At 33.7% G+C, this 14,376-nt stretch overlaps 1 protein-coding gene across 1 annotated transcript; it reads right to left on the bottom strand.

Moving 5' to 3' along the window:
- Positions 1-600: 600 nt before the first annotated feature.
- Positions 601-9,152, bottom strand: LOC110625661 (pirin-like protein). The gene is made up of 8 exons (XM_021771299.2): positions 8,932-9,152; positions 2,907-3,251; positions 2,655-2,704; positions 2,520-2,558; positions 2,394-2,422; positions 2,250-2,312; positions 2,007-2,110; positions 601-1,441 (listed from the first exon to the last, which is right to left on the bottom strand). The coding sequence occupies exons 1-8, from the start codon at positions 9,150-9,152 to the stop codon at positions 958-960; spliced, it is 1,335 nt and encodes a 444-aa protein (XP_021626991.1). The 3' UTR covers positions 601-957.
- Between the last annotated feature and the right edge of the window lie 5,224 nt (positions 9,153-14,376).

Consider the following 14,376-nt stretch of genomic DNA (forward strand, 5'->3'; position numbering starts at 1 on the left):
ACATATTAATGAATTTATAAAAATCAAAAATTTTATTTTATAAAATATAAAAATATTTTAATTGAATAATTTTTAAATAGAATAAATTAATAATTATTTTAAAACTTTAGGGACCGAATGATAATTTTTTTCGATTAATAAAAATTATATAAATACGCTATTAAATTTTTAGTTTTGATATGGTATGATTTGGCGAAAAATCATATGTTAAGTTGAATTTGATATGGTTTTTCAATTTAATTTGTATCTCAAAAACTATTTATATCTGTAATAAGCATATAATAAAAATATTTTGAAATAAAGATTTAAAAATTTATCCATCCACTAATTTAATAAGCCGAAAAGATTAAGTTTTTAGAGATTTTAAAATCTCTAAAAATTATTTTAAATAACCTTATTCCCAAAAAAAAAAAAAAAAATACTTAGAAAAAAAAACTATATTTTACCTCAAAAAGTTTCCCAAACACAGCGTATGGAGGTTAGGAAGTAGTTAAAACAATCAAATGGGCAGTGGGAAGGTCTCCTGTAACCCAAACTCACAAGAAACAGTCCTACCACCATTTCTACTACTATCACAACACACAAAGGCAAAACCAATCATCAAAACAATCCTCAAGGGGAAATAAATAATTACTAAAATTTAATCATCACCTACCACAAAATTTATCTAGTTGAGGAAGCTTTTAAAAGAGACAGAGAGAGATCAACTAAGATTAAGCTGACCCACCATAACTTCTGGAAGCTCACTTTTGGATCTTCTAGAAGCTGTTTCTCCAATCAGTAACCAAAACCTCCTTTTCAGCTTCCATTTGATTGCTCATACATAAGTGTAGATATTGACTGATAGAGACTGATTAAGAATTTAAAATAGCAATAACACTCCTTTTATTTCATCTGAACTTTCTGTTTTCTTCTAATGGTTACAATGTGCTTTCAAGATTTGAAAGCTTTTTTTCCTTATTGAGAACTCCAATACTTAGCCATTTCAAACCCATTTTTGCAATAGTGGTAATCCTCAATAGTTTGTTCAATTTCAGCCTGTGTGTTCATCACAAAAGGTCCATGCTGAACAACAGTTTCATTGATTGGTTGGCCTGCAATTAGTACAAATCTTAATGGCTTGGAAGATCTATTCCACACACTTAAACCATCTCCAGTACCCAAAACCAGAACATGGTGAGCAGTTGCTTGTGAAGAGTTTCGCAATCCGAAGTTGCCTTCACCTTCAATAACATAAACAAATGCATTCCATGATTCTGGAATGCTTTGATGCACTTGAGATTTTGGTTTCAGAATGAAATCCAGATACATTGTTGGTGTTCTTGTGTATACTGGTGATCTAACTCCCATTGATTCTCCTGCTATAACTCGGACTTCAGCCCCATCTTTTTCTGCCCTTGGGATGTCATCACTTAAAAGTTCTTGATATCTCGGTTTGATCCTGCAAGATTGGTTCCTGGATTAGTTTCAGTTTCAGTTTCAATTCTTCAAATACTGAACCAAATCTAACTTTAGCCACTCTTTCTATTTCTACTAATTTTATCAATTCATGGAATATGTGAATGAAAGTTGTGGGGATGCCACAAAAAGGTTCAAATTGCTTGCTGCTGAGGAAAAGCTGGCAAGAAATAAAGAGTCTAAAGAAGCTCACAATACTACTCTTGGAAATCAGTAATTTCTACAAAAGTCAAAATCAATTCAAAAGTTATTAGTAAATTGCTGTTGAATTATGCATAAAAGGACAGGTGTTGAGTTCCTATATTGGTTTAGGAGAAGGAAATAATTCCCTTATAAATTTCCTTAAAATAATATTAAATACTTCCTATTCAATATTAAAGTGTTAGCAATCCATCCCACTTGAACTAGCTTTTGAGTACAAGTTAATCTCGGCTCATTTTCTTAAGAGTGGGAAATTAACCATGTCAGCAACTAGTTCCTATTGTAAGATCTAGCAACCAAAGAGTTCTAATGGTGATTGGAAGAATAGTAAGCCTGAAATTTCTTACATCTTTTCTTCAGAAGATAGATTTATCCAAAGCTGCAAGCCCTTGTGTGTTCCTTCTCCTGCAGGCATTTCTGAATGGATAATCCCTCTTCCAGCAGTCATCCACTGAAAAAAAAAAAAAAGAGAAAAATAAATAAAATAATAAAAAAAACAAGGAAGCGAGTAGTTCCATTCAAAATTCAATTCTGTTATTTATTATCACATCTGGTTTGAATCAATAGAAAAAGAATTCAAAATACTTTACCTGAACATCTCCAGTGTAAATTGTTCCCTTATGCCCTGCAAAATCTTGATGAGTGATCCCTCCCTGATATACTCAATAATTCAACATTAGTTTCTTACAACTCAATATTTCAACAATCAAATTTTGAAGTAAAATCAATTTTACCTGAAGCATATATGTAACAGTCTCAAAACCTGCGATCCACAATTCACATTAGAATAATAAAATCCCAACAAAGAAACTAAACAAAAAAAATAAATTAAGAAAGGAATTGGAGAATTTTTCAAGAACCTCTATGCGGGTGATCAGGAAATCCAGCAGGAGGAGTCACTGCAAAAAAATAAAATAACAGTCTTATTAACAAACACATAGAGATCACTTTTACATTGATAGAAAAGAAAATTTCCAGGTTGCAACCAAACATACCTGAAAAATCATCCAACATAAGAAAAGGATCCAAGAACCTTAGCTCACTCCTAAAACAAATCAATTTCCCAACAAAGAGAACCCAGAAAAGGATCAGTATTCACCAAACCGAAACCAGGAAAAAAAAAATCAAGAAAACCAGAACCCAAGAACGAGAACAAGAAAAAATCAGTACCCAGAATAAGTCAGAAAGGTAGGAACACAAGAAAGAATAAATCAAGTAAAATGGAAGAAGAACACAAAAGATTTTACCTTCCAATGCCTCTTCTAACAACAGCACCATCACCTTCGTATTGGGGGGTGGCTAAAACTTTCTTGGTGACCAATCTGGGTCTATTAAAACCAGGGGATTGATTAGATGTAGACATGACAATTCTGATAGAGGAAAAAATCTTGAAATTATTGCTGCTCTTGGTAGTTGTTTTTGGGTATAAGCTGAACAGGAACTTGTTATATGAAGCTGGCAACAAATTAAAATTTTTCTTAAAATTTTTGAATGTATTTCCAGAGGTGGGAATGGAATTTTTGTGGGTTTTAGAAATTTGAAGCAACTCATGTTGGATATATATAGAAGATGGAATTGAGAGAAATTGGGGTCTGACACAAAGGAAGGAGAGTTTGAAAGAGTGGGACCCACCCAATTTCCCTTCTTGAACCAATCATCATGATGATGTCAAGCTATTGTCATCATTATTGATTGGGCATTCACCTTAGCTTTTTGGCCTCCTGATGCTTTAAGATGTTCCAAACTTCGAAAGAGAATAAAAAAAAATAAAAAATAAAAAATAAAAAATTTTAAGGTTTCACCTTATTAGACTTTTTCTTGCTGGCTGTTTTTGTATGTATATTATGTAAGTGGGTGTCGTATATTTTATTTTATTTTATTTTATTTATTATTGTTTAGGATAAATAAGAGATGAGCACTATTTTTTTTTTCTCTTTATTAAAAAAATCCAAAATATTTTTTTAAAAAATAACTTAATTTTCATGTAGGAAAAAAATTTTCATGATCAAATGAATAATATTTTTATTGAAAAAATAAAAATAATATTTTTATATTATATTTTTATTGAATATAATATTCATATTATATTGTTTAAAGATTTTTTATATTTTGAAAATCTTATTAATAATTCTATATATAAATTTGTTAATATTTTTTATTTTTTAAATTAAAAATTAAACAATTGATTATAAGTAATTTTGTTAAAAAATATTTTTTAAATATAATTTTTTTATCAAAGTGTAAAATAAATAAGAAAATATTGTGCCAAAATTGTAATCATAAATAAAATATGATTTTATGACGAATATTTTAAAATTTTAATATTTAAGAATTGTTTTTTACCAAAATTATATTCAAGACTTGAAAGATAATATTTCATAGGTCATTAATTTTTTATTAAATAAAAAAATTGAATATCCATCTAACACCCCAATTAGTAAGAAATTTTAATTATATAATTTGATAAATTATTGTATAAATATGCTATTTGACTAATGAATTCAAATAAAAATGTTCAAAATTAAGCCATTAGAGAGCAATATAAGCAAATTTTGGAAATATGTTATTTAATATTCTAATAATACATTATGGATAAATTTACACCAAAATATGAATTTTAAAATTTTTAGTCTTTTACCAAAAAGGGTTCCACCTATGAAAGAACTTTCAAGTGTGTATGAATCTGAATGAGAATTTTCTTAGAATGAGATAAATTATTAGAACTTCTTTGACTTTAATAAGTTAATAGATTACAAATTGAATTTTTTGTTTGAGGTCTTAAAATATTCAAAAAATTTATTAATCTTAAAACAAAAACTTCAAACAGACCTAATACTTTAAAAATTTATAGCTTACCATTTAAAGTTTTTTAGAAAAAGTTGTTTCTTCAAAAAAAAAATTGTTTCTTTAAATACTTTTTTGCAAAAGAATCTGTGATGGTATTTGCATATCGCCTAACCAGATTAAAAGATATAATCTCGAATTGTGGTCGCAATTTTAATAGGTAAGTACATGAATTCGAATATCTCATAGGACTATATTATAATAATGCAGAAGGGTAGAATGTACTATATACGAATTTACCTCACAAATAATATTGCGAAAACTTTAATCCATTGTAAACCTAATTGCTTCCCTAAGTGCTAAAATCTCTTCAGTTGTCTCTCCAGTCGTCAATGAAAAATACCAAACTCTTTTCGCCAAGCCAATGAGAATGACTCCAAAATTATTTCTTTCAACTACAACAATCATTGCCAAAGAAAACTAACCCATTCAAGTCACATCGCAATTAAGTTTAATAATGCTGATCGGAGGTAACTTCAATCAACTAAGTCAGAGACACGATGAGAATAAGACTAAAAAACATAAGTAAAAACACGTTAACAATACTACAGTTTCAAGAAATCACTGTTGATTTGCTTCATAGCTGCCACGTGATCCGGTTGAACATGTTAAAAAATAGTTTTATTTGTAGCCTTCTAAATATGCCACAATATCATAGAGATCATTGCCATGATGATTCATGGCGTAGCAAAATACTAAAGAAATACCATACATTCATTGCGCTTAAATAAAACACAAACAGACGATACTAGCATATTTTTACTCATTAAATTACTCAAAATATACATTATATTATGTTGAAAGCGCCAAATAAAATATCTAAGTTTCAGAGAAATTAATAAAGCCTACTATCCCTTTTCAAGAGAGTCCGATATGAGAAGCAATAGCATTAGTGATACTTTACTGTACAACTTTTTTTATAGAAATATAACTGAAGAAATTTCTATTTAGAAAATAAAACGTTTGTTATAAAGGAAAATAATGCAAAATAACTTAAACTTCTTATTTTAATTCTTAGTTAAATTTAACAAAAGTAGAAAATTAATTTTTTAAAATTCTCCATTAACCTTGTTATTCAATTTTTTAAAAAAATCAGAAAAACATTTCCATTTGTCATAGATTAATAGATTTTTTTTTTCTATAAAAAAAGTCCATTTTAGAATTCATCATTAAAATCTCAAAATGTTGGAATATATATATAGAGTGAGGTGTAAGAAAGCATATTTGTCTAGAACTATATCGCAGGGATATATATTAAATTTATTTTTTATTTAAATATACTCTTAGATTATCATTAAAAATTTAAATAAAATTAAATAAATTAAACAAAACATAATTCACACTTTAAAATCTATACAAGCCATTGTATTATTTAATTTTTAATAATTATTTAAAAATAAATTTAAATAATAATTAAAATTTAATAATTTAGCTGCTACTATAATAAATTTGATTTTTAGTTTATATATATATTTCCCCAAACACACCCTTATTAAGTACTATCTTTCCAGCTTCTAACCTTGATCAAAATGACAACTATAATACCTAAGCATTGCGTTTGCAGCTATCGTTTAATAAATAAATAAGACTCTTGACTTTTCTTTTTCTTTTTCTTTTTCGTCTAATCTTGTTATTTTTTTCCTGCATTTTAATTTAATTTTCTTTTATAATAAGCACCTTTTTATCCTATCCCTTTCTTTAAAGGACACGTCGCCCCATATTCCCCTGGTTAGAGGACAACCCCAGATTAATTTTTTAAAAAAATTACTATTAAATTTTTAAATTTTTTTAAAAAGTTATTAATTTATTTTTATTTTTATTTTAAAATCATTCAATTAAAATATTACTATATTTTATAAAAATAAATCTTTAAATAATTTATTTTAATTTTAATTAAATAATATAAATATTTAAAATTATAAAAATTAAATAATTTATATAATTAAAAGTATAGAAATTAAATAATATGTAATTCAAAACAACTAATATTTTTTTAATAAGATAACTAAAAATTATATTTTATAAAATATAATAATATTTATAGAGGATATTATTTTATAAAATATAATAATATTAATTTATTTTTATTTTAATAAAATTTTTACAAGAATTATTGAGATTGGAATGATTATGTGAAATAGAGGATATTTTAATCGAATGTACTTCTGTTATAATTTAAGCTATTTTGTTGTTTCTCAATCATCCTGAAATTTTTTTTAAAATAATAGGAAGATGGAGTATGATTAATGAGAAAATAATTATATGATTTTATTATGAAAATTAATTGTTTTATAATATTATTCTTTAATTAATCACTCTATTTATTAAAAAATAGGTATAATTAGATTAAAAAAATTTAAACATTTAGAGTAATTCACATTATTTATTTATACCAATTTCTTTTTTAAAATAATAATTATTTATTTATTAACTTCTTAACATGTAATCAATCACATAAAAACAGACTCAATTCTTTTCGGTTGTTTAACAAAATATGAATATGGAATATATAAAATAAATAATTACGTCACTAATGGCAACAGGTACAGCCGATACTTTACATCTTTATAATCCAGCTCATCGGTGGAGGCCCAAAAATTATGACTTTTCACAATTAATTATCATGAATTGACTAAATTTGAATAGTCATTTATCATGTTTTGGAAATGACGATGCAGCTGAAAATAAAAACATTAATATTAAAAAATTCAGTAAATTTTATTTTATTTAATATCGATTAAAATCGAAACTTTAAATTTTAGGAGGGGCGTAAAAATTTAAATGCTTATTCGGAAGAAAAGAAAATGAGATAATTTTTAAATTCGACTAGAGTGGAATAGAATAATCTCATGTGGCAAAAAAAATTCATATTTATTGCTTATAGTAGGTAATTATTTTATGCTTTGGTAAATTGGTTATGTGTTATTTCGAATGCAATTTGATAATTTAATAGTGTTTGTTAGTGTACTGAATTTTAACTTTTTTTTTGGTATTTTGGAGCTCTTTTAAAATAATTATATAGTTTATTTATTGAAGTACATATTGGGGTAAGTTTAGTAAAGGGCCACTAAAAAAGTATGCTAGTAAAACTTGTATTCTTAGTTTTTAAATGAATCAGTAGGAATTGGATCATATTGGTATTGTAAATAAATATGAAGAGTTAGGTCATGATAAAGTGACAAAGATAAATTATTACAAACTTAAGAGGGATTGGGAGTTTTAAAGTCTGATATCTAATAACTTTAAAGTTAAGTAAATATGAGAGGAAGCTAGCGATCGACAACAAAAATTTGTTACTAATTTATAATTCAACAGAAAATATATAGAAGAGAAAAAATAAAGTAGAAAAAATTGAAGTGTATTTTTTGTAAAAATAAAGGTTATTTAGAGTGGAAAAAAATAGACATCGTAAGCGGTTATAAAAATTTTGAGATAACATAATAAAATCATAACGGTCATATTTAATATTAGATTTAAATATCAAATCTGTAACAGTCAAACAATCTCACAAATAAAAATTTCAATGACCAAAAAATCTTTAATGACTACAAAATATTTTAAAATCTAAACGAATTTTATAACAATCCCCTGCATATTTCAAAAGATTTTTAATTGCTAGGTTTAAAAAATTTAGTGTATATGTTTCAAATCTAGAATCTTTCGGACTATAAACCAAATCTAGATTAATAAGACTTAACATATAGAGTAATTGGTGAAACTTTTATTTCTATGAACCAAAAACTCTTTTTTGTATGCTAATATCACATCAATCTCATAACACTCCACAGATCTTGTTGTCAATGTTATTTTGCGCTAATAGGACATGCGCACGCCTGGTAATTCATAAGTGCTTTAGAGTGTATGCCATAATCTCATAGAAGCGGCCCCACTCCATACTTATATAGGTGATATCATCAAGTGTATACTGCAATTTATACACCACTTATAAGGGATGTGAATATGATTAAGAGCTTTCATCTCATCATCTCATTAATGCAGTCTAGCACTTCTCACACCATAGGAAGGGACAACGTCAAATAGTGCTAGCAGAACTAACAAGTGACTTGTTATTATCCATATGAACCATTTTAATGGGATTTACAATCACAAAGATTGGGTTTCTATCACTGTTAATTTCAAATAGACTCAAGTCTCATTTCCCTTAATATTTCATCTATTAGTTTTCTCTCTAAAGGTTTAGTCAGAAGATCAGCCAAATTCACTTCTGACTTCACATAATCAATGGAAATAGTTCTATTTTTCAGCAGCTACTTAATAACATTATGTCTCAGACGAATATGTCTATTCTTACCATTGGAAGCTTTATTTTTTGAAATGACTATTGCCCATTGGCAATCACAACGCATTGATATAGATGGTGTTGGTTTTATTCCTAATGAAATATTTGCTAAGAAGTTTCTTAGCTACTCAGCTTCAGTTCCAACTAATTTCAGAGCAATAAACTCTGACTCCATAGTGAATTTAGCAATGATATTTTGTTTAGTTGATTTCCATGTAATTGCATCACCTCCTAGAGTGAATATATAACCACTAGTGGATTTTATCTCATCTGAATATGAAATCCAGTTAGCATCATTGTATCCTTCTAATACAGCGAAAATCACACTGTATAAGATACCATAATTCATGTTACCTCTCAAATCTTTCATTAGTCTAACTATTGCAGCCCAATGATCTGCATATTCAGATTGAGCAACAAAGTCACCTCTATTTTTCTTTAATTGATAGTTAGGATCATAAGAGATACTCACTGGTTTGACATTGAAATGTTCAAACTTTCTTAGAAGCTTATCAACATAATGCTCTTATAATAGCATTAGACTATTATTTTTCCTTATGATTCTAACTCCCAAAATCACATTTGTCTCTCACATCTCTTTTATATCAAATTTAGAGACAAAAAAAGTTTTTGATTTATAAACTATATTGTAACTCGTATAAAAAATAAGTATATCATCCACATATAACCAAAAGTATTAATGATGTAAGAGAGGGAAGTTTTGGAGTTAATATATATCCTATGAATTTAACGTTGAGGTCACTATATGAAATTAAACCTTTTATGGATATAAAATTTGCCACTAAATGTATAAAATTCGCCATTGATGATCTGAGATCCAATGGAATAGGGTTTTACAAGGGTTTTTTGTATTAAAGAAAAACTTTTTTATCTCCCTAGAGGGGTATCCCTTTTATCCTTTTCTTCCTGCTTGTTGGTGACGTATAACGGCTCTCCCATGATTGGACCATGCGTCTCTGCCATACAAATATGGGCGTACGAGGATATCAGGCGCCTGCTCCATGCGTAACGGCCTCTGATTCTCCCCCGTGCGTACACTCGAGCGGATCTGCCAGGCTGTATGACGAGTCTCGTTCTGGGCTGGGCCGAGAGCTGGGCTGGACGCTGAACCCAGGAGGAGAAGGAATCCGTGGGGAGGTTATACGGGCTGGGCCGATCTCGATAAGGAAGAATCTGGTGGAGTCCGGCCTCAGGGATCTGGTGGTCCGGGCCTGTTTTACTTGAGAGGGCGTGTGGGCCTTCCTCTCATGGGTCGTGGCTGTAATTTAGGCCCGGGATTGGGGGTAGGAAAATCCAGCGGTCATCAATTGCCCCTTCACCTTCTTGGCAGTTATTGCTCCGACTGCCGAGGGGGTGAATATCGAGAACCATTATGACCGCGCCTGTTCGTATGTAGCTGCCTTCATAACTCCCTTTCATCTTTTTGTCATTTCTCATTTCTTGAATCCTATCTGCCTCTTTCCCTTTCTGGCCTTTCCTTGCCCCTCGTATACTCTGCTCTTTTTACTTTCCTGCCATTATCGCCTGGACATGCCTCTTTTTTCCTTTTCCATGAATATCTTTTAAAGTTCCTGACATCGTGGGTTTAGAGTCTAGAGTTACTTTACTTTGCGCTAAGCCTTCAGATTTTGAGTATATATCAGCGTCAACTCCTCTTCACATTTAGGCTCTTTGTCGGAGAAAATGAGTCTTTCCTTCCAACCCTCTGTCTATTTCCTTCTTCCAGCGAGATTCTCCTGTTTTTTCCGCAAAGGATCTATTTGACGCCTTCTTCAAACGGATTGAGGTGAGCCTGGAGCTTCATTGCTTTGTTGCCCCAGAGGTTTGCTTTAGTCTTGCTTTCATTATCCTGACAAAAGATTATCCTGACTTATCTCTGTTTGGAACTTTTTGCGGTACCTGAGATAAAGATGGGTCAGTCCAAACCTCTTGAAAATCTGATATTACCTCGAGGGAGTCTGAAGGTTGCTTCAAAGGTCCTCCTAGTAGGGCGGTTGATGGGTAGGGCCATTTGGCAGGTTGTTGAAACTGTTCTACCCAAATCGTCTGGCTGGCCTCCTCCTCTGGTTGTTGTTCGTGCTCCGAAGAGGCTATGGGCTATTGAGGGGTCTGCTTTGACTTTACCTTCCTTCGAGAAGGAAATTTCCCCGATGCCCTTGTTGTCTGCTTTTGATATAAATGGAGGTGGCGAAAATGATCAATTTATTGTCCCCTTTGGTGTGGAATACCTGTATTATGAGAGGCTGAGGTCTGCTACACTCAGTCAAGCTTCCGTCGATGCCTTCGAATATATGCTCTGTGATCTTCTTGAAGCCGTAACTCGAAGACTTATGTTTTTCATGCGTGATATACGAACAGCATATAATATCTGAGCTTGTTCGTATGCACCGTGAATCACACTTGGGCAACCGAATGTTTGCCTATAGAGGAACAGTGAGAAATATTTATGGGAATCAACTTGTTCAGTTCCCCTATAATAACGAAGCAGAACTCGGCCGGCCTACAGGGCTCATTTTCCGTATCCGAGAGTTCCTCTGTATCGAAAACTAGGATAGTGTGATAGGTGATAGTGATGTAAACATAGATGAAGTACCTGGTCATGTAAATCCTCTGAGGATAGCTTTTTATTCTGTAATGTGGGTATTCGTAACGTGCTGTAATGAAACTTTCATTTTTTCGTTCATATCCGAACTGTTCCTTCTTTATTATGAATGAGATGTTGAGACTGTTTTCGTGGTTTTCTCTGAGAAGTCTACGATGTTGTTTTTTCCTTCTTGCCTTTTAATTGATCCGACCCAGAATCCATTTAGCCAGTCTGAGTTTTCAGTTTACTCTTCCCGGGCTGTACCAACCGACCTGCGAGCTCGCTTTCGGTTTACTTTATCCAAGCGAGACTAACCGACCTGCGAGCTCGCTTTCGGTTTACTTTATCCCAGCGAGACTAACCGACCTGCGAGCTCGACTTTTAATCAAGGGGTTGGGCTTCTGACCCATAACTTTCAATTTACTTTTTTCGAGCTGGACTAACCGACCAGTGAGCTTTGCTTTTAATCAATGGGTTGAGCTTCTGACCCATAACTTTGTAGGATTCCGAGGCGTCTTCATCGCTTCGTTCTGGGCTCCTGGCCTTTGCTTGATGATGATCCTTCTTAGGTAGTAGGCTAGTCTGACCTTTATCATGCTTCCCCCTGTTTGTCTCCTTGGGTCTTTCTATGACTTACTCTTTTTCCTTAGTTTTTGCTGCCTGAGTGGCGATGATGTGCATTTTGCATGTCAGGTCGTCCTGAGCGAGAGATTCAATTGGAGCTCGGTCTCAAGGTTTTGACAATTTGGGTTTATCTTATGTAGATAGCGTGTGGGCCTTCGGCTGATGGGCTATTGTCGTGGGCCTGGCCCTTTGTAGGGGTGGAGAAGCCCAGCGGTCATCTCCTTGCCCCTTTACCTTCTCGCCGGTTATTATCTAACCATTGAGAGGGTAAACTTCAAGAGCAATTAATGATCGCGCCGCTCCAAGACAAAACTGCTCAGAACAACGTTTCATCTCATTATTGCCTTTCACTTCGAATTCTCCCTGTCTTCTGAAGAAACTCGCTCTCTTCTGCTCTCTGTTTTCCTGCAACTTCTTTTGCTTTTTCCACCCTATTGCGTTTTCAGGTACGCTTCTTTGTTCTTCCCGGATGTCGCTAATCTTAGGTCGCATATCACTTCTTCTACCATAAATAAACATATTTCTCGGAGGTATTTAGATACTCCGCTTTATCTTGTTCGAGCTCCTTTCCAAAATGAAAGGATAATTCTTCCAAACCCTCCCCCCCTGGTTTGATGGATCCCCAGAGGGGGCGTTGTATAGTCTTTTTCCTCAAACAGAGGGATTTCGGTCTACCTTTCCCTTTTACTCCTTTTTTTGTCGAGGTTTTCAGATACTTCAAAGTAACTCCCCGGATGTTATCCCCAAATTCTATTCTGTTCATGAGTTGTTTCGAATCCATCTGCCGAAGCTGGGGTTTCACACCCACGGCCTGTCTGTTCGCCACTTTCTTTCGTCTCGTTAGGGCGGTTCAGAATTTCTATTATTTTTCCCCCGTAGTGGGTTGTCTCTTTTCACGGGCAACAAGGATTCCATAAAGGGATGGGTTGAGAATTTCCTTGTGGCGGAGCTGAAATTAGAATCTGCCTTATCATGGGAAGTGGATCTAAGTTGGGAGGATGTTCCTCCGGGTTGCAATGACCTGCCCCGATTGAGCCTTATTGAGCAGGTGGGGTTGCTTCGACTAACTTCTGTTGAGAGGAAGTATGACGTCGAGAAGTGTATGTTCGTGTCTAATCTTAGGGATATCCGGGACACGGGTATAGTGCCTCGTCCAGTGATTCCGTTTCTTCTTTGTAAATGATATTATAAAATGCGCTAATCCTTTATAGTTTCGTGTTTTTGCAGCTTCTGACGTTAAAATGGAAGAGATCAAGCATCCGAAGAACTTAGTCCTGTCTCGGGATAATATACATGCAATTTGCGATGCCCTTCAGGCTGGGCGCTCGATGCCTGAGGTCGCTGCAGAGGTGGCTCAAGTCGCTTCTTCCAAGAAAGTTAGCCGACCTCCTTCCAAGGCTTCCTCTCGAGATCCTAAGCTGAGCTCTCGAGGCTCTAAGTCATTTCGGCCATCTAGTCGTGGCAAGTCGACCTTGACTATTAAGCCTACTGAAGAGCCTAAGTCTGCTCAAGCTTCTTCAGAGGGTGTGAGGGAAGTTTCTTTAGCCATTGTGGAGCAGATCGAGGTCGTTGAACAAGCACAGTTGGGTCTGGCTCATTCTTCTGAAGAGGTGTCAGGGGGAAAATTGAAGTCCCCCATTACCGAGGATGAGGAGGCCCCTAGGAAGGGAAAAGAGATCATCCTTGTAGAGGATGACGTCTTGGAGGCGCCTGCCAGGGGTGCCCCTGCCCCTGTGGGGGTCAGGTCCGAGTCTGGAGACCCCGTAGGGAAAGCTGGGGACAAGCGTCCAGCGCCTCATGGAACGTCTGCCCCTCCTCCTGCCCAGAAGAAGCCCAGGGCTTCCAAAGGATCTTCTCCTGCCCTTCCTCCTATTGGGAAAGGAAAAGATGTTCCTGTTGTACCTCTATTGTCTGCTACTGATAACGACACTCTGAACGTAGCGGACATCAGCTCTCAATCTCCGGCCAATGCCGTCGTCGAATTTCTTAGAGAACGGATGTTCGGCGGAGCAACAGAGGCCTCGGATCCACGCCTGCTTGCCCTTACTGGTTTTTTAGCCAGTTCTACCAAGAAGCAAGCGTCCTTCCGATCCCGATCCCGTGAAGAGCTCGGGAATACGATCAGGGAGATGCTTTTGATGGTAAATTATTTTTCTCTCTTTTGGTCTTCTTTATTTCTTTCTTTTGACGGTTGTTCTCTCCTACTAGGTGACGGGTCTTTTTATGGAGGTGGACGCTCGCGACCACTCCCTCCGGGAGTCCGTGGATCGTCGGATTGAAGAGGCGCGCCTGGAGGAGAATATATCTGCCACCAATGACGCCAGAGGCAATCTTCTAGCTGCCC

Source organism: Manihot esculenta, chromosome 11, assembly GCF_001659605.2.
Source record: "Manihot esculenta cultivar AM560-2 chromosome 11, M.esculenta_v8, whole genome shotgun sequence".
NCBI classification, from domain to species: domain Eukaryota; kingdom Viridiplantae; phylum Streptophyta; class Magnoliopsida; order Malpighiales; family Euphorbiaceae; genus Manihot; species Manihot esculenta.

What these genes read in the sequence shown, in the direction of transcription:
- LOC110625661 (XM_021771299.2), bottom strand. Translation starts at nt 9,152, where the DNA reads ATGAATTATGGTATCTTATACAGTGTGATTTTCGCTGTATTAGAAGGA. An exon ending in TTAGTTGGAACTGAAGCTGA is followed by an intron (nt 3,252 to 8,931) that starts GTAGCTAAGAAA and finishes CCTTTGTGTCAG; the next exon opens with ACCCCAATTTCTCTCAATTC. An exon ending in CTATCTTCTGAAGAAAAGAT is followed by an intron (nt 1,442 to 2,006) that starts GTAAGAAATTTC and finishes CCAATCTTGCAG; the next exon opens with GATCAAACCGAGATATCAAG.